The 24,569-nt window shown below is 49.6% G+C and overlaps 2 protein-coding genes across 5 annotated transcripts; one reads left to right on the top strand and one right to left on the bottom strand.

Annotated features, from left to right (window-relative positions):
* Nucleotides 1-7,677: 7,677 nt before the first annotated feature.
* Tafa3 (TAFA chemokine like family member 3) lies at nt 7,678-19,588 on the bottom strand. 3 transcript variants are annotated; one of them, XM_017798418.1, is made up of 7 exons: nt 19,542-19,588; nt 13,729-13,786; nt 11,840-11,928; nt 11,609-11,724; nt 10,686-10,835; nt 9,813-9,937; nt 7,678-8,350 (listed from the first exon to the last, which is right to left on the bottom strand). In XM_017798418.1, the coding sequence occupies exons 4-7, from the start codon at nt 11,721-11,723 to the stop codon at nt 8,339-8,341; spliced, it is 402 nt and encodes a 133-aa protein (XP_017653907.1). In that variant the 5' UTR covers nt 11,724; nt 11,840-11,928; nt 13,729-13,786; nt 19,542-19,588; the 3' UTR covers nt 7,678-8,338. The 3 variants fall into 3 exon arrangements, with proteins under 3 accessions (XP_017653907.1, XP_017653905.1, XP_017653906.1); XM_017798416.2 differs by lacking the exon at nt 19,542-19,588 and adding an exon at nt 14,902-15,235; XM_017798417.1 differs by lacking the exon at nt 19,542-19,588 and adding an exon at nt 14,837-14,911.
* On the top strand, nt 18,659-24,053 carry Ppm1j (protein phosphatase, Mg2+/Mn2+ dependent 1J). 2 transcript variants are annotated; one of them, XM_008833971.2, is made up of 10 exons: nt 18,659-19,018; nt 20,195-20,309; nt 20,762-21,049; nt 21,327-21,439; nt 22,008-22,092; nt 22,672-22,790; nt 22,996-23,059; nt 23,210-23,317; nt 23,431-23,582; nt 23,735-24,053. In XM_008833971.2, exons 1-10 carry the CDS (start codon nt 18,684-18,686, stop codon nt 23,880-23,882), a joined length of 1,527 nt encoding a protein of 508 aa, XP_008832193.1. In that variant the 5' UTR covers nt 18,659-18,683; the 3' UTR covers nt 23,883-24,053. The 2 variants fall into 2 exon arrangements, with proteins under 2 accessions (XP_008832193.1, XP_029419845.1); XM_029563985.1 differs by having other exon boundaries at nt 18,682-19,018; nt 21,327-21,412; nt 23,735-24,049.
* The last annotated feature ends 516 nt before the right edge of the window (nt 24,054-24,569 follow it).

Raw genomic sequence — 24,569 nt, 5'->3', positions numbered from 1 at the left:
CAACTATCACATCATGAAAGCTTTAGAAAAAATTTTCACCCCCAGATATCTCCTATGCTCATCTGTGGTCAAAATCAATACTACTCTCAACCGCAGGCAGCTTCTGTCTCTATAGATTTTTTTCCGTGTGTGTGTGTGTGTGTGTGTGCGTGCGTGCACATGAGTTAGTGCACCATGGAAGGCCAGAAGAGGTGGTCAGATCTCCTAGAGTTGGATTTAAAGGTAGTAGTGAGCTGTCTGATACTTTTACTGGGAATTGAACTCAGGTCTTCTGAAAGAACAGTAAGAGCTCCTAACCACTGAGCTATAAATACCTATATGTACTTTAAAAAGTGTGTGTGTGTGTGTGTGTGTGTGTGAGTATGCACATATTATGGTAAGAGCTTGGTTTAATATTCAAGGTATTATAGAGTGGGTGTCTAGAAATTTGGTGATAAAGAAGTCTGGGGAGGAATCACATGAAGGGATTACTATGAATTGACTCAAAATGTGAAAATATGTGTGTGTGTGTGTGTGTGTGTGTGTGTGTGTGCGCGCGCTCCAATGTGGAACTTCCTTGAAGGAGGGCCTTAATATCAGAACTCAAAGACAGCACATCTTTCTCCAATCATTTTCTTCTGTCATCCCTGTCTTTGTCCAATGACTCATGATCCCCATGATACTGAGCCATTTACAGTTTCCATCATGGGCCTCTCTGCATCAAGTCTGATCTATCTACAGCCTCTGCTGAGAGGTCAGCCAGTCAACAGCAGTTGGTGGTGCCATTTGGGGAGGTCTTGGAACCTTTGGGTTGTGGAGCCTTGTTGGAGGAAGTAAGTCATTGTGGATGGCCTTTGAGAGGGTGTAGCCTTGCCACACTTCCTGTCTGGTCTCTCTGCTTCATGTGTTTGTGGTTGAGGGGGTGCCATGCCCTCCCTGCCATTATGGACTCTCCCTCTGGAACATTAAGCCAAAATAAACTCTTTCTTCCACAAATCGCTTTTAGTCATGATGTTTTATCACAGGTACAGAAAAGTAGCTAACACAGGTGCAGAGCAGTAGAGACCCAGTGTTGACCTCTGGCCTGCACAGACATGTACATGTACCCACATATATACCTACAGACAAATAAATGAAAAGGTATATGTTGGTACCTCTGGCTCTCCATTCAGGCAAAATAAGTAACCATGTGTCTTGTTCAAACTTCTACACATTGGGGGAATTTTCCTCTATCATTATCCTTTAGGCTTCCCTCTCAGTGGGGCAGCAGTGCTGTGACTATCTTCCTTCAAGTAATACCTAAAATATCAAACCACACCGAACTAGTCCATACCATGCACCATCCAGAAACCAGGTCAGGCTCGCTCGCTCTCTCTCTCTCTCTCTCTCTCTCTCTCTCTCTCTCTCTCTCTCTCTCTCTTTCTGTTTTTTCAGACAGGGTCTCAACTCTGTAGTCCAGGATGACTTGAATCTCACTATGCAGTCAAGGCTGACTTCAAATTCGTAAGAATTCTCCTGCCTCACCCTTTCCCTGACCCCTCCCTCCCAGCATTGAGGTTACAGTCATCCGCCCAGTTAGGTCAGGATTCTTTTATTCTTTGGTCACTTGACCATAGAGAACTTCTCCTGGAGCTAGAAATGTGGAAAAGCAGGGGGAGTTTAGCAGGAATCAGAGCCTTGGGAGTCTGGGATACTCACTTGCTCATGCAGTTTGCTTTTGCCTTTAGGAGTTTCCCGAGTTCTGCTACGTGTGCACGCCTCATGCACTGGATGAGAGGACACTGCTGCGAACACCCAACTTTAGGGTTTCATGATCAAATAACATCTGACTTGTGAAAGGCTTCTGGAGCCAGAGGCTGTTTCAAAATAAAGATAATTATCTGAAGAGACTGGTACAATTGATCCCAATTCCTAAACGTTAGCTCTGTGATTCATCTTTAGGGGCTCCAAAGATTTGGCTCCCCAACCTGTGGTTCCATACAGTGCATTGGAGTTGAGAGCATGTGTGTTCTAAGAGGTGGATGAGGTCCCACTTAAACCGGCCAACATTGAGCCATCTAATTAGTCAGAGCAGCACGCCACAGAGTCTGTCCTACTTTTTCAAAACCCAAAGAGGTGACAGGAACAATGATGAACAACCGTAATCCCAACACTTGGAAGCAGAGGCAGGAAAATCTCCACAAATTCAAGGCCAGCAAGCGCTACACAGTGAGACCTTGTCTCAGAAAGTTTCCCTTCCTCCATCCCAAATTCCAAAGAGCCCTGCTGGGACTTACCTTAGAATGATATTTTAATGTGTCACCTTAGAATGACTATTTTAATGTGTCTTGGGAAACTGAATCCCAATATATCTTTTCAGGGTCGCAATCTCCTATTCTGTTAGCCTTATTTTCCATCATCTAGAGGCCTGTGTCTTGCCCACGTGTCTAGGGTGCTTGCTACAACCCTTTGCCTGGCCCACTGAGAATCACAACGTCATCCACGTGGAAGATAAAGTCCTACAGAAAGAGCATGAAGGTACATTGCTGGCCTTGCCAAGTAAGCTGCTTCTGGTGAGCTTTCCTATCAGGTGTCAAGAATTCACTTTTCAGGGCTGGAGAGATGGCTCAGTGGCTGCACGTGCAGAGACCTGGGTTCAGTTCCCAGCCCCCACATGAGAGCTAACAACCATCCGTAACTCCAGTTCCAGGGATCCAACACTCTCTTCTGATCTCTGAGGGCATTGCACAACACAGATGCAGACAATATACTCGTACACATAAAATGAAATAATTAAAATGCTTTCTTAAAAAAAGAATTAACATTTGAAGCCAGGTATGGTGCTGTAATACCATCACTTGAGAAACTGAGGCAGGAGGATTATAAAAGTTTCAAGTCAGGGGCTGGAGAGATGGCTCGGCAGTTAAGAACACTGGTTGTTCTTGCAGAAGACCCAAGTTTGAATACCAGCACCCACATGGCAGCTAACAACTGTCCATAACTCCAGTCCCAGGGGACCTGACAGCCTCTTCTGACCTCCGAGGGTATTGCACGACATGGGTGCACTTACCTACGTGCAGGCAATACTTGCATACATATAAAATAAAAATAATAAATAATAAAAGTAAAAAAAATTCAAGTCAGCTTCAGCTACACAGAGAAACTCTATCTCAAACAAAACAAAAGGATAAACATTTTCTAGCATGCTAGATGGCATAGGATGTCAGTCCCCTGGAACTAGAGTTATGAACAGTTGTTAACCACCATATGAGTGCTAGAACCCAGGTCCTCTGCAAGAGCAGCCAGTGCTCTTGACTACTGAGCCATCTTTGCAGTTCCAAGAAAAGTGTTAATCTTTTTTAACAATCTAATCACCTTTCAAAAGCCCCATCTACTAACACTTCCATAAACAGCAATCAATCAAATTTCAACATGCATTTTGAAGGGGACAAACCATATTCAAGCTATAACAATACTTTTTGAAGAAACTGGGAGAATAAGGGTCTGACTAGAGAAGGCAAAGGATCAGAAACTGCTACTTCTCAAACTTCTAAAGTCAGACAAGCCAGCTGCTACAGCTGAGTCCAAGGGAAGGGAAGCTTAAGGAAGTCTGTGGCCTGAGATTTCTGAGACAGGAGGATTGCCATGAGTTTGAGGTCAGTCTGGACTACATGGTGAGATCTTGTCTTTCAAAAATAAACAAAATCAATAACAACAAAACCCAAAACACATTGGAGGGGGCTGTTTGCCAGTCTGCACTCTGGAATGGCTGAGATGCTGAGCCAGAACACTCACGTCAGATGAGTACAGCTTTTATGGTGATGATTTTGATGATGCGGAGGATGATGGAGTTTATGCCCTCGGGAGTGGTCTGAAAAATAGGTGTCTTGTCCTCTGCATGACCAGTGCCACAAGCCTTTTCCAAATGCATTTGCAGCCCTCTGAGGCCAATAGCTGCTGGCCCCCTGTCCACCCCATCCTCATACTTGGTGACAAATCACAAACTCAGGGTCTTTAGAAATTAGCTTAGCTGCTCACACTGGAGGAAATGAAAGGAGCCTTCTCTACCTCAGCCGTAAGTAGAATGGAAATATATAGCCTTATGCCGGGCTGTGAGCAGTTAGTGTGCCCTGGTCCAGCCATCTGCCTCAATTAGGCAGTCTCTTTGTGTTCTGGATGTCATCCTTGCTCGTGGGCACAGAGATGTTAAAGGCCCACAGACATAGAAATACCAGCAGTATGCATGCGTGTACAATTCCATCTTTACACAAGGGTGCACATTTGGTTATCTTCCTCAAGTTCAAAGTAGAAGTTGCTCGAACTTGGAAAACAAGAACTGAACTGATGTGAGGTGTGACATATTGAGGAAGCATCCATCTGCTTCAAGTCTTTCTTTTCACCTCTGTCTTAACATCTTCATTTTGCAGGGGGGTGGGTGTTAGATAGACATCATAGGTGGTATGGGAAAGGATTAGAGGGGACACAGGCACAGAGCCAAAGTAAACATATCTTCCCCAATGCAGGAATGCAATGCAATCATCAGTTTCTAGACTGCAAGAGTGTTCATATTCAGAAAGAAAGCATACTACTGCAAAGATTGGCAAAATGTTTCCAGAGATAACTGTTTAGGTTTTGAGGGTCACATGGTCTTTTCAACAGTGACTCAAATATGCTGTTGCATATTTGAGTAACCATAGGCAATAATAAGCAAGTATAGCATGTTTCAATAAAACTTTATTTACTCACAAAAATGTAGCCCTTGGGCTTTCGTTTGCAAAGCCCTGTATAGGATATAAGGAACCCAGGGTTATCAAGGCCAGCTTCGCAGTTCTGCAAGATTTTTCCTTTTCACCTTTTTTTTTTTTTGATAGGGTCTCTGTGTGGCGCAGATTGGTCTGGATTTTACAATCATCCTGCTTCAGCCTCCTGAGTGCTAGTTTTAATAGGCGTGCACCACCTGAGGACTGGCTGGGCTCCATGCTGCTTCCTCCAGACAGGACATAGATAATCCTACTTCATGTGTGTCGGCATTGGTGTGGTTCTGTTCTGTCCAGTGTTTTAGAGTTCTGAAGGAGTGCTGTCAATTGCTCCTTTGCATCCCTTCTCCCCACTGTGTATGTGTGTATCTCTACATGGTTCCTCTTCCTCTCCCTCCATCCCTTGCACTCACAGGGTTGGAAGACTCTAGAATGCAACTCTTTCAGTCATCCTGGCTAAAACCTTGGCCTCTTTCCAGGCATCCCGTCTGTTCTAGGGCAAGATATAATGAATAACAGTGGGAAGAACTCAGATCTGGATACTGGGTGGGACAGGCCACCAGCTTGCTGTGTAACTGGACAAATAGCCTCTCTGAGCTACCCTTTCATCCTCTTATCAAATAAAGGAGTTGGCTACCTGGCTTCTAGAATCCCTTTTAGCTATAATTTTGGAACTTTAGGAAGCTGTGGCCTCAACTCTGTGCGGCTGTCTGGGGCCATTACATAGGATGTCACTCACAGACCTCATTGAAACTGGCAGGAGGGCAGCAGAAATTAGTGCCATGATCTGTAGTTGGCAATGTTCCTAAGGCCTGCATAGATGAGGGGCTGGGGTTCCCACTGAACTTCAGAGGATCTGAGATTCCATCACCAGAGGAGGAAAACAGATAATTCCAGGAACTCCCATATTCCCAAGTAACGAGTTTATTTCTAGACCCTCATTGTGATAGCTATAAAATGCACACAGATTTGGTCTCAACTGAAAATAGAACTTTGGGGAGCTACGGTTGGGAGTTCAGATCATCAGAGCTTCTTATGTGGAGCTCTCCTGACCATATGAAGATTCCCCTTCCAGAGTTCACCCAGTAAGCACATGACCAGGCCACGGGGAGGAAGGCTTGGAGGACTTGAAACAACGAATTAGTGACTTCTTGCAGGCATCCATGGAGGGGTCCTCTCTGTAAGTCAGGATGAGGGGGTTGGGAAAGATAGGACTGCAAGACCTTGGCTGAGGCAGGGGTAGTGGCAGCTGGCAGCTTGGGAGCGCTTTCCATATCAGCTGGAGCTCATGTAGATGACACAGGTAGGCCACACCCCAACCTCCCGGCAAGATTGTGGCTGTGTCCAGGAGGAAGGGAATGGAGAAGCCACGTTTTTGTCAAGTGTTCTGGCTATATCCCTAGCCTGCAAAACCCATACTCTGGCCTCCAGGAGAACAGACTCTTATTGTCTGGCTCTGCTAAAGCTGTCTCATTTGTAACCTAAATAATTCACTCAGCCATCTCTCACAGAGCATTAGGAGAAAAACAAAACCTACCCCAGCCCTGTGCTCAGGTTAGAGGGCAGGCTAGGAGGCTGGGAGGCCATCTCAGGCCTTCAAAAGTGACCTGGGGCTGACAACCTGCTGAATGAGAGCCACCATGTATTTCTGTCTAGCTCTAGAACTGAAGATGGCTTTTACATTTTTGAAAGGTAAACAGAATGAAATGAAACACGGAACACCAAAACTGAAGACTATCCCAGAGCCTATGTAGCCTGCTGGGCATAGGATATTCATGATCTGGCTCTTTCTAGAGAATACTTGTGCCGGGTGTGGTGGCGCAGGCCTCTAGTCCCAGCACTCGGGAGGCAGAGGCAGGCGGATCTCTGTGAGTTCAAAGCCAGCCTGGTCTACATAGTGCGTTCCATGTCAGCTGGGGCTACAGGGAGACCCTGTCTCGCAAAGACTGAAAAAAATAAATAAATAAATAAATAAAAAGAAAATACTTGCCACCCCTGCATCTATCCTCTGGCTTCTACTCTTCAATGTTGAAGAAGGCCATGACAGCCTTTGACCTTTCCCATGGCTACCCTGCCCCATGGCCTTCCTAGATGCAGATATCTGGGGGCTAAGTTCCAAAGATGGCACTAAAATTCACCTCATTTAACAAAAACAAAAATGTACCCTAGAGTAGGGTTCAGAAGGGGGAATATCAGTCTTAATCTATTGAATAAGGAGGTAGGCAGAGAGAGGGAAACTGAGACTCATCCCCAAACTGTCATCCATTTGGCTTCTCAGGGATTTGGCAACATTCAGGTCTAATCTACCAACACCTCATTACTCCCAAGGCCTTGATAAGCCAGCATGCCACTCCCAAGCCATCTAGGGTGCCAGTGTGATGAGGTGGGGTTGGGATCCTCAACCCTGGGCTGTGGCTCTCTCTGAAGGGAGAGGGCTGGAGACCCCAGAAGAGGTGGGTCAGAGCTGCTGCTGGTCTGAGTGACCTCTGGGTTGTCATGGGTCCTGTTTGGAATTTGGGGAACTGAGAGCAGGGTAGGGGCCAAGGTACATGTAGATTCTGGGTTATTTCAGATAGGAGAAGAGGGATCTCCATCCAAGTCCCAGTTGTAGCATATCCCAAGAGAAAAGCTGCTGCTGTGCAGCCAGTGCTTTGAAGGGTCTAGGACTTGAGATAAAGTTACCATGGAATGCCCAGACTGGACTCTCCACAGCCATGGTTTGGATCCTAGGCTGAGAGATCCTGGGCAAATAATCTCATTCTGTGATTCAGTTTCCTCAGCCGTTAAATCAAGCAAACGGGCCAGAGACATAGCTCAGTGACTAAAAGCCCTGGCTGCTCTTACAGAGGACGAAGCTTTGGTTCCCACTCCAATCGGGATCTGACAGCCCCTTCTGGCCTCCTCTGGCATTGCACACACATGACACATACATGCTGGCAAAACACTCCTCATACACATAGGATAAAACTAAATTTCTTTTTCAAAGTTAATGTTAAAAAAAAAACCAAGCAAACAAATACCTAGGTGCTGGGGTGGGGTAATTCTAAGGACCTGTCCATCCCATAGCCATTGAAGGGTGCAAGCCACACCCTGTTGGAGATTCATTGGACTTCATCTCTGTTTTCCTTCCCTAAATCAGACCAATTTAATCTGAGAGAGATCCCACCAGCCTGATGTCAGGGGACAGTATTTTCCTTCAATATCTTAGCAGCTTGCTGGGAATACAGGACTGGCAGGAAGGACATGATGGGAAAGTATTGATGACAATCTCATTTCTAACCCCTTACCATGCTCACAGTTGGTAGATCAGAGACTATTGTGCTGCACAATTTAAACTATCTAAAATATCTGTCCCCAGCTTGACTGGATATTCCGTAAGGATAGAAACTGTGTGTTGACTTCTGTTCCCAGGACAGCACAGGTCTTTAGGTATGTGGCTACAAATCTGGCCATATCTACTGAGCAGCGTGATTGACATGGCCCTGGCAGGTCTGATGCTGGAGTGGACATGGGACACATATCCAGGTAAGTGATTCCTCATATTTGTGGACTGGTGACCAGATACCATTCTTCAGTCCAGAGCTCAATCAAGGCTGTCCTGCCCAAGCCATGACTCCCAAGAGTTATCGTGTGACCTAGAGAGCAAGAGATCCGGTAGAGGAAAGTTAGAGAAAGCAACAGGGAGCCAGCCATTCCAGCATGCTTGAGAGCCAGGACATGCAGGTCACTGCTGTCAGTCCCATTCACCTAAGACATTCTAAGCTGAGTAGTGCAGCCCGGTAACCCATGCAAACATGAATCAGACAAGCCTCATCATTTGCTTCTGAGTCCCTACACAAATATCTAACACAGTGATCAGCCTTTCAGGCCACAAACCCAAACCTGTAACATTATGGCACATATCCCAAGCTCTGTGGTGGGTCTCACTTTTCAAGTCTTAAATGTACTCAGAATGGCTATCTCCCTTCCTGGCCTACAGACAGGCTGCTCTGGTTTCTAGATAGCCAAAATTTCTCTTGCTGTATCTCCTTGGGTTCTATGAAAATCCCCACTTTCAGAACCCCAAAGCCTGTCTTTGCCTCTGTTTGTTGGCCTGCTTGCTGTGACTATTTGAGCTAGTGGGGGGGGGTGCTGCTCCTACAATGTCACTCATCTGTGCAGATGGTGGTGACAACGCCATGCAACTAATTAGCCATGACACACATGGAAACTGCTAAAGAGTTTGATAAAATTTTAATTACCCCTGTTTTGTGGGTCAGGCAGCAAACCATGATAGTAATAATCCTCTTGGGTACTGTCACAGTGGACAGAGTCACTTGACTAGAGGAGGGCATGCAGGAACTGCAAGGAGTTAATGACTGTGTAATGACTGTGAGAGTTGGCTGGGTGACAGTCTGAGGATGAAGTGGTAGGCAGAGTGGCTACTATTCCTGGAATTCAGATAGGAGAGAGGCCTCCCTGAGTTATCTAACAAACTTTACCAATTCTCTACTTTTCTTAGTTTATTTCTTATCTTTTTGTTTTTGTTTGGTTTGGTTTGGTTTGGTTTGGCTTTTTAAGACAGGGTCTCCCTGTAGCCCCAGCTTGTCTGGAACTCACTATATAGACCAGACTGGCTGCAATTTCACAAAGATCCATGTGCATTTATTTGCCTCCTAAGTGCTGGGATTATACCCAGCTTTTCTTAGTTTTTTGAGCTAGGGTCTCATCCTGGTCTGAAATTCAGTATGTGGCCCAGACTGGCCTTGAACTCCTGATCTTCCTGCTTCCACATCCTGAATGCTAGAACTGCGGGTGTGAGCTGCTGTACCCTGTTCCACTGACATGTTCTAAAGTACACTCACTCTAAGCAAAAAGGAGGAAACCAAGGAAGGCAGAACAGCAGGAGTTTTTCCTAGAAGGACAAGCAGACCCTTAACATCAGTCCCCTGAGTAAGGACAGATCCAGAAGGACTATCTGGGATGCATTCTCATGGCTCACAAATCCCACCTTGAGGTACTACCATCTTGCTTCCCCAGGGCTCCCATGATCCCTTTGCTGCCCAGGGTGAAGGAGAAAGAGGAGGGAGGAGAGGATGAAGTTGTCTTCCCTGATACCTTCGTGGTTTTGACCTTGTGTCCACTACTGCAGCTCCACCCTGACAGGTCTGGGAGCACCTTACACTCCTCCTCTGGCAGACAGGGCTCCATCTGACACCACCACTTCTGCAGGACGATGGAGGCTGTGAAGAGGAAGATGCGGTTCTAAGCTCTATGAACAGGGCACAGCACTGTTCACAGTTGCAGGTGGTCTACGAATGTACTGTGCCATCTTTCCATTCCGTCTCTCTACATTGGGCTGCCCAAAGAGGCAACATTGAACTCAGGCTGAGGCTGGGGGACTTGATCAATTTTCATCACTGCATCGCACCAAGAGGGGAGAAGAATGTCAGCCAGGAGGTAGGCAAAGTTGCCTCTGAGGCACCTGTGTCATTAGCGCAGAGGCACTATCTTCAGGACCCCTCCTTAGTATGTGCAATCTAGTGCCCAAGCCGTGCGCAAGCAGGCATGTGTGAGAACATGATTGTGGACAGAGAAAGAGAGTATGTGAGGTAAGAGATCACACATGTCCACAAGGAGAAGGTAAAGGTAGACTGAGAGTGAGGTGGGAGCATGCATAAAAGGATGCCCCCTGGAGGAGTATGTGAGGCAGAGGACTTGGTGTGAGGGAATGCATCCTGTGAGTATGCAGCAGGTGGCAAGTACGTTGGAAGGGCTAGGTGTAACAAGAGCTTCCTCCTCTATGACACAGGAAAGGTCATGTCTGCCCTCTCCCCACAGAGGGTGCCCATTATTTGAGACTGATCACGAAAGCCCTGAGATAGTTTGAAACTGGATCACCAGCAGATGGTGAGGCTTGAACAGACCTCCTTATCTCTGCTCAGGGCCTCCTCACCTGCCTGGCCGCCCAGGGCCTGGCCTCTCACTCACCATCCACGCAGGAGGGCTTTGCCCGTGTGGTGCCGGCCACCTGGCCAGAAAAGCAAGAGCATTTGACAGTCTGGGAGCGCTCTTCAATGCGGTTCCGATTGCAGCAGCGGTGAGCAGCAATTACCTCGCAGCTGCCCTGCTTCACAAGAACTGATGGGGAAGGCAGAAGCTCAGGAGACCCAGGCTGCTCCCCTCCTCCCACCCTGCTGGTCCTCAAGTCCCTCGTCCTGGCTTGAAGAAGGCGATTTAAGAGATTTTCAGCACAGGTCGTGTTTCCTAGCATAGGGTGAAGGCCAGAGTCATATCTTCATTAACACACAGACACACAGACACAGACACACACAGACACACAGACACACAGACACACAGACACACACACACACACACACACACACACACACACACACACAAAAGGATTTCCAGTGGTAAGAGGCAGCAGATGCAACCTTTGTGTTTTCTGCCCAGCAAGGCCACTCTTATCACTCTTTGATAGAGTCAGGCCCATGGGCAGAAGAAAGCTGGAGTTACACACCAGCCCCCCACCTTCCACTTTCTCAGGGTAAGGGCAAGGGCCCCAGTGCTTACAATGTGTGGGGAGGATCATCTGCTTACAGAGGCTTTAGCCATCCCAGAAGGAAAACCCCAGAATTAGGCCAGGAAGCTAGACTTAAGCTTCTATCTGAAGGCCTCTCACTGAAAACACCTTCCCCCAGGAAGGGATGGTAGCAGTGGGTCTACCCCAGGCCCTCTCTGGACTGGGTAGCAGAAGGGGCAGAGTTTCCTAGGTGATAAACATAGGAGTCACCTCTGGATTTTACTGTCTGAGATCTGCCTGCTTGGTGGACTGGGTATCTTTTGGGTATCTTCCAGATCTCCAGGTGTCCTAGGAAATCCCTTCCCCAGTTCTATCACCTCCCCCAAACCTGTGGCAGCTGGAGGCTGCAAGGATGCTGAGGCCAGGCGGGTCCACAGCCAGGCCAGACACAGTGCTAGCACCCAGCTACCTGGGTTCCAGTTGCTCATGGCCTTCTCACTCATCCTGTGGAGAGAAGTGCATACCCTGCTCAGCTCCTGGCAGGAGCTCCCTCAGTGCCCAGCCTCAGCCCCTTTTCTATCCATGCCCTGGGAGGGCCATGAGTAAGTAGGATACATACCTTGTCCCCAGGCAGTTCACAGCCTGGCACGATGTCACTGTAGGAAGTGATGAGTGGCACAGAAGGACCAGGGAGCAAGAAGGAAGAGCCTATAGAGGAGACATTAAAGAGAGATCTGCAGAGTGAACTAGAGGGCTGTGCTGTGGGATGAACAACAATGCCACCTCCCACTTTTTGAGCTCCTGACCCAGACACTTTACATGTGTGCTCTTGAGCACTTTCCACCGCACAAAAGATTGCTATTACCTATTTTACAAATGAACAAACGGAAGCTCAAAAAGCCTGAGCACAGCCCAAGCAACCATTAGTAAAAGAGTGAAATGTACTGTAGTGAATCTATGCAAATGCAGTCCCTTCCAGACAGCCGGGAACACAGAATACAACACAACACAACAAAAATACTGGGGAAATGTTTTACAATAATGTGTATAGTGAGAACCATTGCAGAGTTCACTCTCCAATGATAACCCAGCCTCACAGGAGGGGAGACAGCAACATGTAGAATGGTGCGTACACAGTATACAAATGTTACTTGCTATTTGTACACTGGCTCTGGAAACTACACAAATGCTAACACTACTGTTTGCCACTAAAAAGGGGAATTTGTTAGTGGGCTAGAAGGTGAAAGTTGGAGGAAGAATTATTTTCCTACCAATTTTTTACTTTTTAAATTTCAAACTGTGGGAATGTAATAGCAGTGTAATTCAATTTGAACACAATTTAAAACTTTAAAAGGAAGAAATGAAGGCTGGGCATGGTGGCATATGCTTGTAATCTTAGAACACAGGAGGTGAAGGTAGAAGGATCATTGGAGGTGCGAGGCCAGCCTGGTCTCATAGTGAGTTCCAGGCTAGCCAGGCCTATCTAGTAAGACCCTGTCTCAAATACCAAAAACAAAATGAACAAACAACAACAACAACAACAACAAAACCAGGGCCAAGGGAGACAGCTCAGTGAGTAAGAACTCTAGCTTTGAAATCATGATGACCTCAACACTCATATAAAAAGCCAGGATAGGATCACACGAGCTTGCTGACCAGCCCAGCTCTAGGTTCACCCAATGTTCTCCTCTGGATTCCACATGGGTTCAACACCTGCAAACACATGCATATACCATACCCACATACTCAAAAAAAAAAAAAAAAATGAGGGGTAAGGTGGCTCACACTTTTAGTCCCAGCGCTGGGGAAGCAGAGGCAGATAGAGGCACAGGGACTGGAGAGATGGCTCAGGGGTGGGAGCACTGGCTGCTCTTGAAGAGGACCCGGGTTTGATTCCCAGCACCCATATGGTGGCTAACAGCTGTCAGTAACTCCAGTTCCAAGAATTCAGTGCCCTCTTCTGACCTCCACAGGCATTGCACAACATGGGTGTGTCTATCTACATGCAGGTAATACACTCATACACATAAAATAAAAATAATAAATAAAATCTTTAAAAAAAGAGAAAGAAATGACCCTAGACTAATAGAAATTAAATCACTTGCCCAAGGTTGGCCAGCAGGGAAACAGGCCCCAGAAGACTGCCTGAGGCTCACTGCTTTCTTCGCCTTTTCTTTCTCCTCTAGCCTCCTATGAACCAAATAGAGCCTCTCACATTCAGCCAAGAACGACAGAGAATGCTACAGAAAGAGAAACACAAAGTAGCTTCCCAGTCACAGAAGGGACCTGGAGGAACTGCAGGAGGCCACAGGGCCTGGAGCTCAGGGGTTGGCTGGATTCACTGCCTTTGCTCTTCTGCTAGGCTCTGGGGCATCCTGTGCTTTCTCAAGTTCCAGCCCACTTCTGGGAATATAAGTGGTCAAACCAAAGGCCAAGATCCAACTGCTTCCTAGGAAGGAATGTCCACCCCCCCCTTTCCATCTCCAACTCCAACAACTGCTCACTCACCTGTCCTGGGATAATTCAGCTGCTGTTTGTTCATCTGCTAGCCTCAGACTCATTCCACCTGGACAAGTAAGGAAGGATTTCAGGATGGATAGAGCCCAGAACCCTTTCCAAGAATACTTGGAACAGAACAAGGGAGTGGGCTGGACATTAAAGAAAGTCCAACTTGGGCTGTTCCCATGGCAAGGGAGGTTACCTCTGCTCTGGGCACCTGTTCCCACTTCCTTCCCACTTCCCCAGACTCTGGGAACACAAGGGGCAGGTTATCCTGAAAAGAACGCTGGGTGGTTTGATTCTCTGTCCCAGGAGTGAAGCAGGGGTCAGAGGGATCTAAGAATTGTTGCTGTCATCTCTCTGGTCTTGGGATAGAGTTCCCGTGCAGAATCTGCCAGCTTTCTGTTGGGAAGAGGCCTCTGGGGAAGATTCCAGAAGTCAAGAAATCTTCCTTGCCTCCATCCCCAAACTTTTCACATTCGCTTTTTGGATTCTTATGAAGCTGGCTTAATTTTGCTATTGTCACTCCCGTTCCCATTCCAGGCTGGAATAGCGGTGCAACAAGTCCCTGTCTCAGGACACAGCACTTGAGAGCTTCTTTATGCTCCCCAAGGGCCTCTCCTCACTCAGCCTCCAAAGAGAAGTAGAAAGGAAACACACAGGATACGGAGCCCAGGAAGGCCTGGAGGGAGTAGCCAGATGGATGGAGAGCGTGGTGCCAAGACTCCAAGAATGAAAGTGCTCCCATTCTTCTAGGCGGTCTCTTTCCATCGCTCGACCTGGAGTCCGAATTTTGAGTATCACAAACGCAGCTGTCTTCTCTTGGGGCACCCTGTTTCTGGCTGAGTTCTGATAGCCTCCCATCCAACTTATCCATCTCTCCTCTGGCGTACCTCATCTGGCGTACCAGATCTGAGGGAGGTGGGGACACAGGAGTCCTATCTCAAAAGGGGGTTGAAGAAGGAAGCTTCTGGGTTTGTTCTTTAGTCTGTACTCTATCTCAGTTTCCCAGGTTGTTTACCCCAAGTCCCAATTCAGACTACGGTGAGGCTGAACTGAACAAGCAGCCTGTAAACCAGCAAGGGTTGCAGATGTGGACAAGAACTTTGCGTCTTACCTTGCTTGCTCCCGCCCTGTTCCAGCACCGATTTGGACCTCGGAATTTTTGCACCTGGTGCCTACCTGCTCCACAGCGGTGACGCTGGTTCAAACCGCTAGCCTGAAGTCTTCGCTGCCTCTGAGCTTGGGACCAAGATTTCCAAAGCCGGGCTCCAGGAAGGAGCGGCCAGCCTGGGTGCTGTCTAGTCCGGAGCTCTGTCCGTGTTCGCCCACCAAGTTGCTGCGCCCTGGGGATCCCAGGCTCTGGCTAAGCTGGCATCCGGAGTGCTCCGGGCCGGCGCCCTGTCAGCCCTGCCAGGTTCAGCCAGGTCCTCCCAGACTTGCGGCCCTCAGGCTAGTGAGCCGCCTCCGCCGCCGCCTCGGGAGTCATCCCTGCTGCTTCAGTCCTGGCGGCCACCGCCGCCTCCTTCGCGACAGCGCCGGGCGGTCTTTGGGGCTGGTGGGGACAGCCGGCACGCAGCGGCCCCTGGTGGCGCAGGGCGGGAGGAGAGAAGAGAGGCCCGCAGCATCGGTTCTCAGGGGCAGCTCTCTGGGCCAGGACCCTATAACTGGAGCAGGTCTCTTAAACCCTCCACTTGTCTGGTGGCCCTTAGTCGGATGACTCAAGGGAATTGGGAGGTTCTCCAGGCTCAGGAGGGCTTGGAGTGAGGTCTTTGCCCAGACCCGCAGGGGTTCTGAGCTTTGAAGATTCTAGATCTTCATTGTCCATATGTTATTTAAGTTTAAACCTAAGTTTAATAAAGAAAATTTAAAATTCAGTTCTTTAGGTCACATATAGTGGCTCACACCTGTAATCCTAGAACTTTGGGAGGGCTGAAGCAGGAAGATTTGCTGCCCTCACAGCCCGAAGGACTATGGGAGGTTAGGAGGGTAGAGTGCCAGGCTGGAGGACTTCAAGAGGCTAATAAAGGGCCCCTGTGGATGATGACTAGAGTGTGGGGACCACCCTCTGACCTAGTATCTCCATTAGAAAGATGGTAAATAAACCCAGCTGTGAAATTTTTAACAGGGTTATATTTTGGATGCATTAGACACATGAGAGCAGAGGTGTTTTGTGCAAATTTGTCTCTTCACAGGATGCGTGCAAACTCCCCTTAATGTAAGGAGGCTTTGGGGAGGGGATAAAGTGTGGTGGGAGAAGCAAGGAGTGTGTGATTCCAGTTCTGGGTCCTGAGCATGTGGCCTGGGACAAGAGGGCCTTTTTCTCCTTTTTTAAAATCTATTTTTATGACATTTATTTATATTCTCTCTCTCTCTCTCTCTCTCTCTCTCTCTCTCTCTCTCTCTCTCTCTCTCCTCTCGCTCTGTATGTGTGTGTGTACACGTACAAGCCACAGCTCATGTATGGAGGTCAGAGGACACCTTGAGGGAATTAGTTCTTTCATTCTACCATGTAGATACTGGGGATTGAACTCAGGTCATCAGGCTTGGCAACAAGTTCCTTTACCTGCTGAGCTATCTTGTCAGCTCCAGACTCAGTTCCTCTTTCTATTTTTTTTTTTTATTCTTTTGGTCTTTTTGAGACAGGGTCTCCCTATAGCATCAGCTGGCCTGGAATTCACTATGTAGACCAGGCTGGCCTTGAACTTACAGAGATCCGCCTGCCTCTGCCTCCCAATCTTTTTATTCTTTATTCAACATCTCATTATGTAGTGCTGGCTGACATGGAACTCACTGTGTAGCCTAGGTTGGTCTCTAGCACCTGGTCCTCCTGTCTCTATCACTGTCTCCTGAATGCTGGAATTACAGGTGTACAGAAGTATACCACCATGCTTAGCTAAAGTGGGCTGTCCTATTCCCCTCCCTGGCTCAGGTTTTCGTGCTCCCCTGCCTGAGTCAGTCACTCAGGAAATTCTGTCAGCTCTCAGCAGAGAAAATATCTCACAAGTCTGCTTTTCCCACTCCGCCTCTTTCCTCACACCTTCTGCTGCTTTGAGGTGAAGACCTCCTCATTAGGATGGGGCAGTCTGAGGACGGAGGATGTGTGATGGTTTAGGAATAGGTGTGGGACTCAGAGGGACAAGAGCCCTGGAGTTTGGGTATGGCTGAGCACCTGAGCCCAAGGGATCCATGGGCATTCTTGCTCATTGCCTGGTGCTGGAGCCAGGGGTCTCCAGGTGGCCCACTTTTGCAGCCACACTGTGGATGCTGTGAAGAGCAGGGATGCTGCATGACACTGGGAAGTGATAAGTAAACTGTCCCAGAAACACTGAATAATATGAATAACCGAGGGTTGCTTTCTCTTCAGTCTGTGGCTTCCCACTGATGCAATGCCATTTATCAGACGGTTGGCTCCAGTTTTTCTAAAACAGGAGGAAAGCATCCATAGCGGCAGTGTGTTCTTTGTCCCTGGCTGCCTTTACTGTTATGTCTTTGAGTCTGATTGTTGACTTTCCACTCCACCTCCACCCAGTGATTTGACTTTCTCTGGCTCTCCCAAGCTCAGTTAACCCCCGAAGCTCAGCAAGTCTCTGAAATTAAATGCCCACTGTGGGATTCTGATTTAGAAATGGCCAAGAATGTCACAACTTCTAGGGGCCACAGGTTAGCCCAGGGCGCAGAATGAGGTATGGTCAGGCAGTATCCAGAGGTGGAGTCCCAACTACCAACAGGGAGTCAGTCAGTGGTCTCTTACAACCTCTCCAGTTTGCATTAGTACCACAAGGACTTGACTTCGGTTGAACTGTATGTTGGGGGCAAATGTGGGAGCCGTAATACCGTGTTCAGGGACAGAGCTCTCTAGGGAGAAAGAAGACATAAAACACCCCACTGGTGCTGGGTTGGGTCCTAAGGTTCCAGATTGTGGGCTTTCCTGACGGGCAAGCAAGCGCTTAGCCTGGCCTTTGTCTCCCCCTGGTGGCAACCAGAGAACTTGCTCAAACATCCCGAGACTGCTCCCAGCTTCTGCCCTCAGGGGAGGGTGGCAGCGCAGGAATCCCACTCCTCTGCCACCCTCTCCTTCCTTCTAATTCCAGGGATTAGGTCCTTCTGTCAGAACAAGAGCCATGGATATAGCTCTTTAAAGTGGCTGTGTGATCTCTTGACAAGTCTAGTAAAATAACAAGTGTCCAACTCCTTACCCAGTAAAATAGGTATAACTAGCAGCCACCTTGACGGTTGGTGTAAGTTGTAGTGACCTAATGAAGGGAACGTGCTTTGTTCAACAAATCGCAGTTAGCTATTATATTGTTATTCTAACTGATTAATAGAGGTGTAAGCGCAAGCGCAAGCGCGCGTGTGTGTGATGCTTCTGAGAAAGTGGAGTGGGAATCACTAGTTCTCCCAGGTGTGGAGAGGGTCTTCAGAGGGAACAGCGCCTTCAGGAGCCCAGGATTTAACCCAGGATCCCGACCCAGGGCAGTCTGCTGCACCGGGCGTGGCAAGCACCCCAACAGCACCAGCTCTCGGCTCTCACTCGCACTGTCGCCCTAGCAGCCTCAGTCTGAGGAGGTGTCACATCAAGTGTTTCACACCCCGCGGCTCTTAAGTCACCAGCTTCAAAACTCTCCACGCTGTCTGGCCAACCCGAACCTAGCGCAAGGAGGCCGCCCCCCTTGCTCCCCCTTCCCGTCACAATAAGAAAGTTCTAGAGGATGTCTAACCTACAGCGTGATTGAAATTATGTTTCCTTCTCTCCACTCCCTTCCCGCCATAGACCCTTCCCCTGATACACTGGGGCGGGACGTAGCCGGGATGGGGCGGGGAGTCGGTGGGGCGGTTCCCGGGTGACCTAGAGCCGAGGCTGATTTCTCCGGGATCTGGAGTGGGCACCGCCCACCTGGAGCCCTAGGGGTGGGGCCTTCCTGGGGGCGGGCCCAAGGCCGAGGGCGGGGCAGGGCGGCAGCATGCTAAACCGGGTGCGCTCGGCGGTGGCGCACCTGGTGAGCTCCGGTGGCGCTCCGTCCCCGCGCCCCAAGTCCCCCGATCTGCCTAACTCGCCCAGCTCGACCTCGGCGCCACCCGCCGTCGCTCCAGAAGCGCCCAAGAGCCCTTCGGCGAGGCCTGGGAACTGGAGCGGGGCGCCCGCGAAGACCTCCGAGGCTCGAGCGCGCTTCTCCAGACCAACCTTCCTGCAGCTGAGCCCCGGGGGGCTGCGACGCGCCGACGACCACGCGGGCCGGGCAGTGCAAAGCCCCCCGGACACGGGCCGCCGCCTGCCCTGGAGCACAGGCTATGCGGAGTGAGCTCCCCCCGGAGCACCCTGCTGAGGATGGGACTCCCACCCTTCCCCTGCTTCCCGGCCGCTGGGATGCGTCCCTAGCGTTGGGGCTCCCGGGACCTCCCCAGGGGACCCTCACCCCCTCCTAGCCCGATCTGCGGTGTGGTACAGCCTCGATCGCCTTCTTCGGGACCTTGACCACCCTTCCTTTCTCGCTGTCTCAGGACCCATCCTCTTCCTGAGCCGGGAGGGCGCGGGGCGCGCCTCAGGGGATGACTTGGCGGTGGCGACCTGCCGTTCACAGGCTAAGGGAGGGGAGGTTCGGGAAGGAGTGGGGTTCCCTCTGACCTGGAGATAGCGGGTGGAAAGACTCCCTTATCGGCTTCCCGGCCCTAGCGCCCCAGTTCCCTGTCCTTCTTACGGTTCCCCTCCCCCTCCACACCCAGAAATAGCCAGCCACACCAGAAGGCCGCCGGCTTTGCGAGGCGGGGGAGGGGTCTACCCACTGTGCGCGACGGTCCCCTTTAGGCGTTCACCTGCTGACCGGACTGGCGCTGACCTGGGCGACCCACGGGGCTAGGTGCTCCCAGGATATGTATATTTTTAGTGCCTCTGCGGGGAAAGTCAAGCTCCGAGGGAGACGGGCCACTGAGATCGCAGAGGGAGGTGGCTAGTGGCCTCTCAGCACCTCCTTTTTACCTTCCCACGTGGGAGGAGTTTTGGCTTAGTGACTCTTACCCAGTCCAAATGGGCCTACACTTAGTCTTATCCCACTCAGGCAGGATCACTTCCTCACTGCTTGAGGAGCAGAAACTTTCACCCGGTGTTTTTAGGGTGAGGGTGGATCTGCCCATGAGTGACCAAGCAGGTTGAGACTAAAGGTGGGATGTAGGATTTTGATCAAGGCGGAAGTAGAACTTAACTGCCCCCATCCTGGGTAGCACTACTACCCAGGAAGTCTCCTTTGCCAATGATGGGGGAATTGAGGCAGGCCTGTGAGGTGGTACATTGCACAACCCAGACAGTACTCCTTGCTGGCCCTGCCTTCTCTTCTTCCCTCTGGCTGGGATCCCAGGCAGCTGTGACCTTTCTCAGCTTGGCCAGCAGGCAGGAGACGATGTGTTGTGTGTCTAAGGTAGGGGTTATTCCAGGACCTGGTCTGGTGTCCAACCTGATGTGATCACTCTGGCCTGGCAGGGTCATCAATGCGGGCAAGAGCCGGCACAATGAGGACCAGGCTTGCTGCGAGGTGGTGTATGTGGAAGGTCGAAGGAATGTTACAGGAGCCTCCAGGGAGCCTAGCAGTAGCCAGGTAGGATTCCATCCCCTTTCCTAACCTCCAGGGACATGGTGATACCTCTCCCAGGGACTCCAGGCATTAATTTTAAATCTGAGAAGTGTGTGAAGGAGCTGGCTCCTAACTTACTAGCTTTCTATTCCTGCCACAGAACACTTAGGTGACTTTGGTTAGATCCTCCCATGCCGGTATGAATGTTTACTGTTGCACTTAAAATGTGGATGCTAATGTGTGGATGATCTAATAAATCATCAGTGCTGATCTTTGCATCTTTCATTTCTGAATTTGGCTTTTTCTGAGGCTCTCCTTTCTCGACACATAGTAGAGCCTACACAAATAAGTGAATAAATTGAATTTGCCTTAGTGACACACTCAGAACTCCTATCTGATGTTTATGTGGATTCCCACAGACTTGTTTTTCTCTCTGTACCCTCCTCCCTACTGACCTCCAACTTTTCCTTCACCAGGGGCTCTGCTTCTACTACTGGGGCCTGTTTGATGGGCATGCTGGTGGTGGAGCGGCCGAAATGGCCTCCCGGCTCCTGCATCGCCATATCCGGGAGCAGCTAAAGGATCTAGTAGAAATACTTCAGGACCCCTTGCCACCTCCTCTCTGTCTCCCATCCACCCAGGGAACCCCAAGTTTCTCTGATTCATCTCACCTGGTGGGCCCTCAGTCTTGTTGGTCTCCACAGAAAGAAGTGACCCACGAGAGCCTGGTAGTGGGGGCTATCGAGAATGCCTTCCAGTTCATGGTAAGTGAGTGGTCTGTACCAAGAATGTGCTAGTCTGATGCTCTGGTTAACTCTGTGTGGAGCCAGTGGGTAGCCCCTAGGACCCACAAACGCATTTGAGATCCTGAACAGAGCAGACCTTGGTTCAGAGCAAGAGGACATTACCCCACTGTGGTCCTCCTCTCTTCAGGTGTGGCTTGACTGGGCCAGGTCATTTCTGCAAAGGGGAATAGGAAGGGTGACTGTGTGTGTGTGCCAGGAGTTCTTCTGTTCCCTTTGACCCTTCCTCACTTGACAGGATGAACAGATGGCCCAGGAGCGGCGTGGCCACCAAGTGGAGGGGGGCTGCTGTGCACTGGTTGTGGTGTACCTGCTAGGCAAGATGTATGTGGCCAATGCAGGTGACAGTAGGTATGTGGGAGGAGGGCTTTGAAAGAGGCTACATAAGGGAACGTGCTTTCCCAAATGAAGGAATAGAAGAGAGATGGTGGGGGTGGGGAGTTAAGCTTAAAAGAATGGAGGGAGTCAGTGGGATGATGGCTATAAAGAAAGGCCTGTCGGGCGTGGTGGCACATGCCTTTAATCCCAGCACTTGGGAGGCAGAGGCAAGCGGATCTCTGTGAGTTCAAGGCCAGCCTGGTCTACATAGTGAGTTCCATGACAGCTAGGGCTACAGGGAGACCCTGTCTCAAAAAAAAAAAAAAACCCAAAAAAAAAAAAGAAAAAAAAAAAAAACCCAAAAAAACAATGAACGAGTTCCAGGCCAGCTGGGGCTACAGGGAGACCCTGTCTCAAAAAAAAAAAAAGACCAAAAAAAAAAAAGTCAAAAAAATAAAGCCTGAAATATCCATGAAGGGAGGAGGATGGTGGCTCCACTGAAGAATCCTAAGTTTCATTATGCTGGTCTTTCTAGAATTCTCCATGAGAGGGGACTGAGGAGAGCCAGACTCAGACTCAGTCCTTTTCTGTCTCTGGGCAGGGCCATCATTGTCCGGAATGGTGAAATCATTCCAATGTCCCGGGAGTTTACCCCGGAGACCGAGCGCCAGCGTCTTCAGCTGCTTGTAAGTAGGAGTCAAACGTACTACTCCATTCTTTTGCATGTCCAGTGTCCCTGTCCCCTGTGTCCTTGAGAGCTCTTACACTCCTAACCACACACAGAAAGCTCTCTACTGGGAGCATCCTGGGAAGGTGCTGTATGCACTGTAGATGCAGGGTGAGCTGGAGGGATGATGTAGAAGGAAGAAGCCTGGATTGGCCTGGGCTGCCATTGTGGCCCCTGTTGAGAAAGGAAGTGGAGTCAGAAGTGGCAGAAGGGAACAACAAAGGCCTTTGAAAGGCAGTGTCTTAGTGCTTCCCCATGTGGGCTCTGGAACCAGACTGCCTGGGACTGAATCCTGCTCTGTGTACTTTGCTAATTGTGGGACCTCTGACAACTCTCTTCACCTCTGTGTATCAGCAGTTCGTGCCTCACAGGCTATTGTGAGGAGTGAGTGAGTTAATTTATGTTAATATTAGAACATTGTATGGCATATGGTAAACTTCCTTTAAGGATTTGCTGTAATTAACATCTACATGTTAATGTAGTGATATGAGTGTAATGCATGCTCCCTCTCCTTTGTCTGGGCCCTTCCCAACTCCAGGGATTCCTGAAACCAGAGCTGCTGGGCAGTGAATTCACCCACCTTGAGTTCCCCCGAAGAGTTCAGCCCAAAGAGTTGGGGCAGAAGATGCTGTACAGGGACCAGAACATGACTGGCTGGTAACACTTCCCTCAGAGCTAGGGCTGTTCCCATGGCAATTGCAGCCAGTCCTTAACCAGCAGGAAGGTGGAAGCTGGAGGCTGGGTCAGGCTGGGAGTTGGAGGATGTGGCCCTTCTAAGGAAGGGTTTGTGTGAGGGTGTGCTGGTCCTAGGGGATAGAGGCTTGCCACCTGGGTGATACCGCCTCTACTCCTCCCTCCCCAGGGCCTACAAAAAGATTGAACTGGAGGATCTCAGGTTTCCTCTGGTCTGTGGGGAGGGCAAAAAGGTAAATTCCATGGTAGAGGTGGGAGAGGGCAGGAAGACCCACCATGACTTGTATAGGGAGGTGGAGGTTGTACCTGACAGTAGGGTGAGATGGCTCTGTAGTTTCTATGGAGAGGAACTAAATAGCAGCATGCTTCCTTATTTCTCTCAGGCCCGGGTAATGGCCACCATTGGGGTGACCCGAGGCTTGGGAGACCACAACCTTAAGGTCTGCAGTTCTACCCTGCCCATCAAGCCTTTCCTCTCCTGCTTCCCCGAGGTGAACACACCTTCCCTCCTCCAGAAGACTGGGGCTGGCTTTCACCCAGGGTCATTTTAAGAACCCCAAGTTCCCTGTCACACCTCTGCCCTTTCTACCCTCTTTCCCTACAGGTAAGAGTATATGACCTGACACAGTATGAGCACTGTCCAGATGATGTGCTAGTCCTGGGAACAGATGGCCTATGGGATGTCACTAATGACTGTGAGGTAGCTGCCACTGTGGACAGGGTGCTGTCAGCCTATGAGCCCAATGACCCTAGCAGGTAGGGGTTGCCTGGCAGGGTGATGGGTTGGGGGGATGGCATTGGTGAAGGAAGGGGCCAAGGGAAGCAATGCTTGGGGACCCATGTGGGCCTGTATATCTGTCTTCTCATGTACATGTTGGTACATGAATGTGCACATGTGCTCCTGGCAGGTATACAGCTCTGGCCCAAGCTCTGGTCCTGGGGGCCCGGGGCATCCCCCGGGACCGTGGCTGGCGTCTCCCAAACAACAAGCTGGGTTCCGGGGATGACATCTCGGTCTTCGTCATTCCCCTGGGAGGGCCAGGCAGTTACTCCTGATGGGCTCAGCCCCATTCTTTCCACCACCATCCCAGCCTCACCACACTTACCCTTCTCCCAGTCCAAGTTCTGAAGTTGTGCCCCTGCCTCTTTAGTGGCCATTTAATTGACAGGATGCCCACTAGATCCAGAATTACAGCAACTGGTAAATAAAGCTGATGGATAAAGGTGTGTGTCATTATTTGCTTTAACTGGAAACCGAAAAGTGGGTGGTTGGAAGAAGCACTAGAACATTCCTAAAAATGTGGCTTCCCCAGATTCTTTCTTCCTCTGTCCTCTTTTCCCGCTCCACATACTGCCATGAGTCTCATCTGCCTCTGTGGCTTCATCCATCTCTGATGTCTGCCAAGGCTGCATATCTAGCCCAAACCATTACTGAGCTCTAGGCCCATATGGCCCAGTTGTCTCCCAAACATCTCTGAGATAGTAGCTCTCCTGTGCTTCAGGTCAACATACTTAGAACTGAATTTACAGTTTCCCCCATAAACATATTCTTTCTCCTGCTTCATTCTCTCAGTGGGTGCCAGCATGGCTGCTCAAGTTAGAAATCTTGCAATTGGTCACTGTTGACTTGTGTATCTTCATCACAGTTCTCAGAATCACTTCAGTCATGTACCATACAATGCTTCAGGAAATCGCCTGTTTATGTGATGGTATATGCCCTGTAGCCTAGCTGTATCCTAGGTT

The sequence above is a fragment of the Nannospalax galili genome, unplaced genomic scaffold (assembly GCF_000622305.1).
Source record: "Nannospalax galili isolate Female #2095 unplaced genomic scaffold, S.galili_v1.0 scaffold475, whole genome shotgun sequence".
Classification (NCBI taxonomy): Eukaryota; Metazoa; Chordata; class Mammalia; order Rodentia; family Spalacidae; genus Nannospalax; species Nannospalax galili.
Note: the sequence above shows the minus strand (reverse complement) of the source record. Positions and strands in the feature narration are given on the sequence as shown.

Excerpts from the sequence above, each read along its gene's own strand:
- Tafa3 (XM_017798418.1), bottom strand. The coding sequence starts at position 11,723 with ATGAGTGAGAAGGCCATGAGCAACTGGAACCCAGGTAGCTGGGTGCTA. Across the intron at positions 10,836-11,608 it reads GCAGCCTCCAGCTGCCACAG|TTCTTGTGAAGCAGGGCAGC; the intron begins GTTTGGGGGAGG and ends CTTCCCCATCAG. Across the intron at positions 9,938-10,685 it reads AAAGCCCTCCTGCGTGGATG|CCTCCATCGTCCTGCAGAAG; the intron begins GTGAGTGAGAGG and ends TCCTCTTCACAG.
- Ppm1j (XM_008833971.2), top strand. The coding sequence starts at position 18,684 with ATGCTAAACCGGGTGCGCTCGGCGGTGGCGCACCTGGTGAGCTCCGGT. Across the intron at positions 19,019-20,194 it reads TGGAGCACAGGCTATGCGGA|GGTCATCAATGCGGGCAAGA; the intron begins GTGAGCTCCCCC and ends CTGGCCTGGCAG. Across the intron at positions 21,050-21,326 it reads AGAATGCCTTCCAGTTCATG|GATGAACAGATGGCCCAGGA; the intron begins GTAAGTGAGTGG and ends CTCACTTGACAG.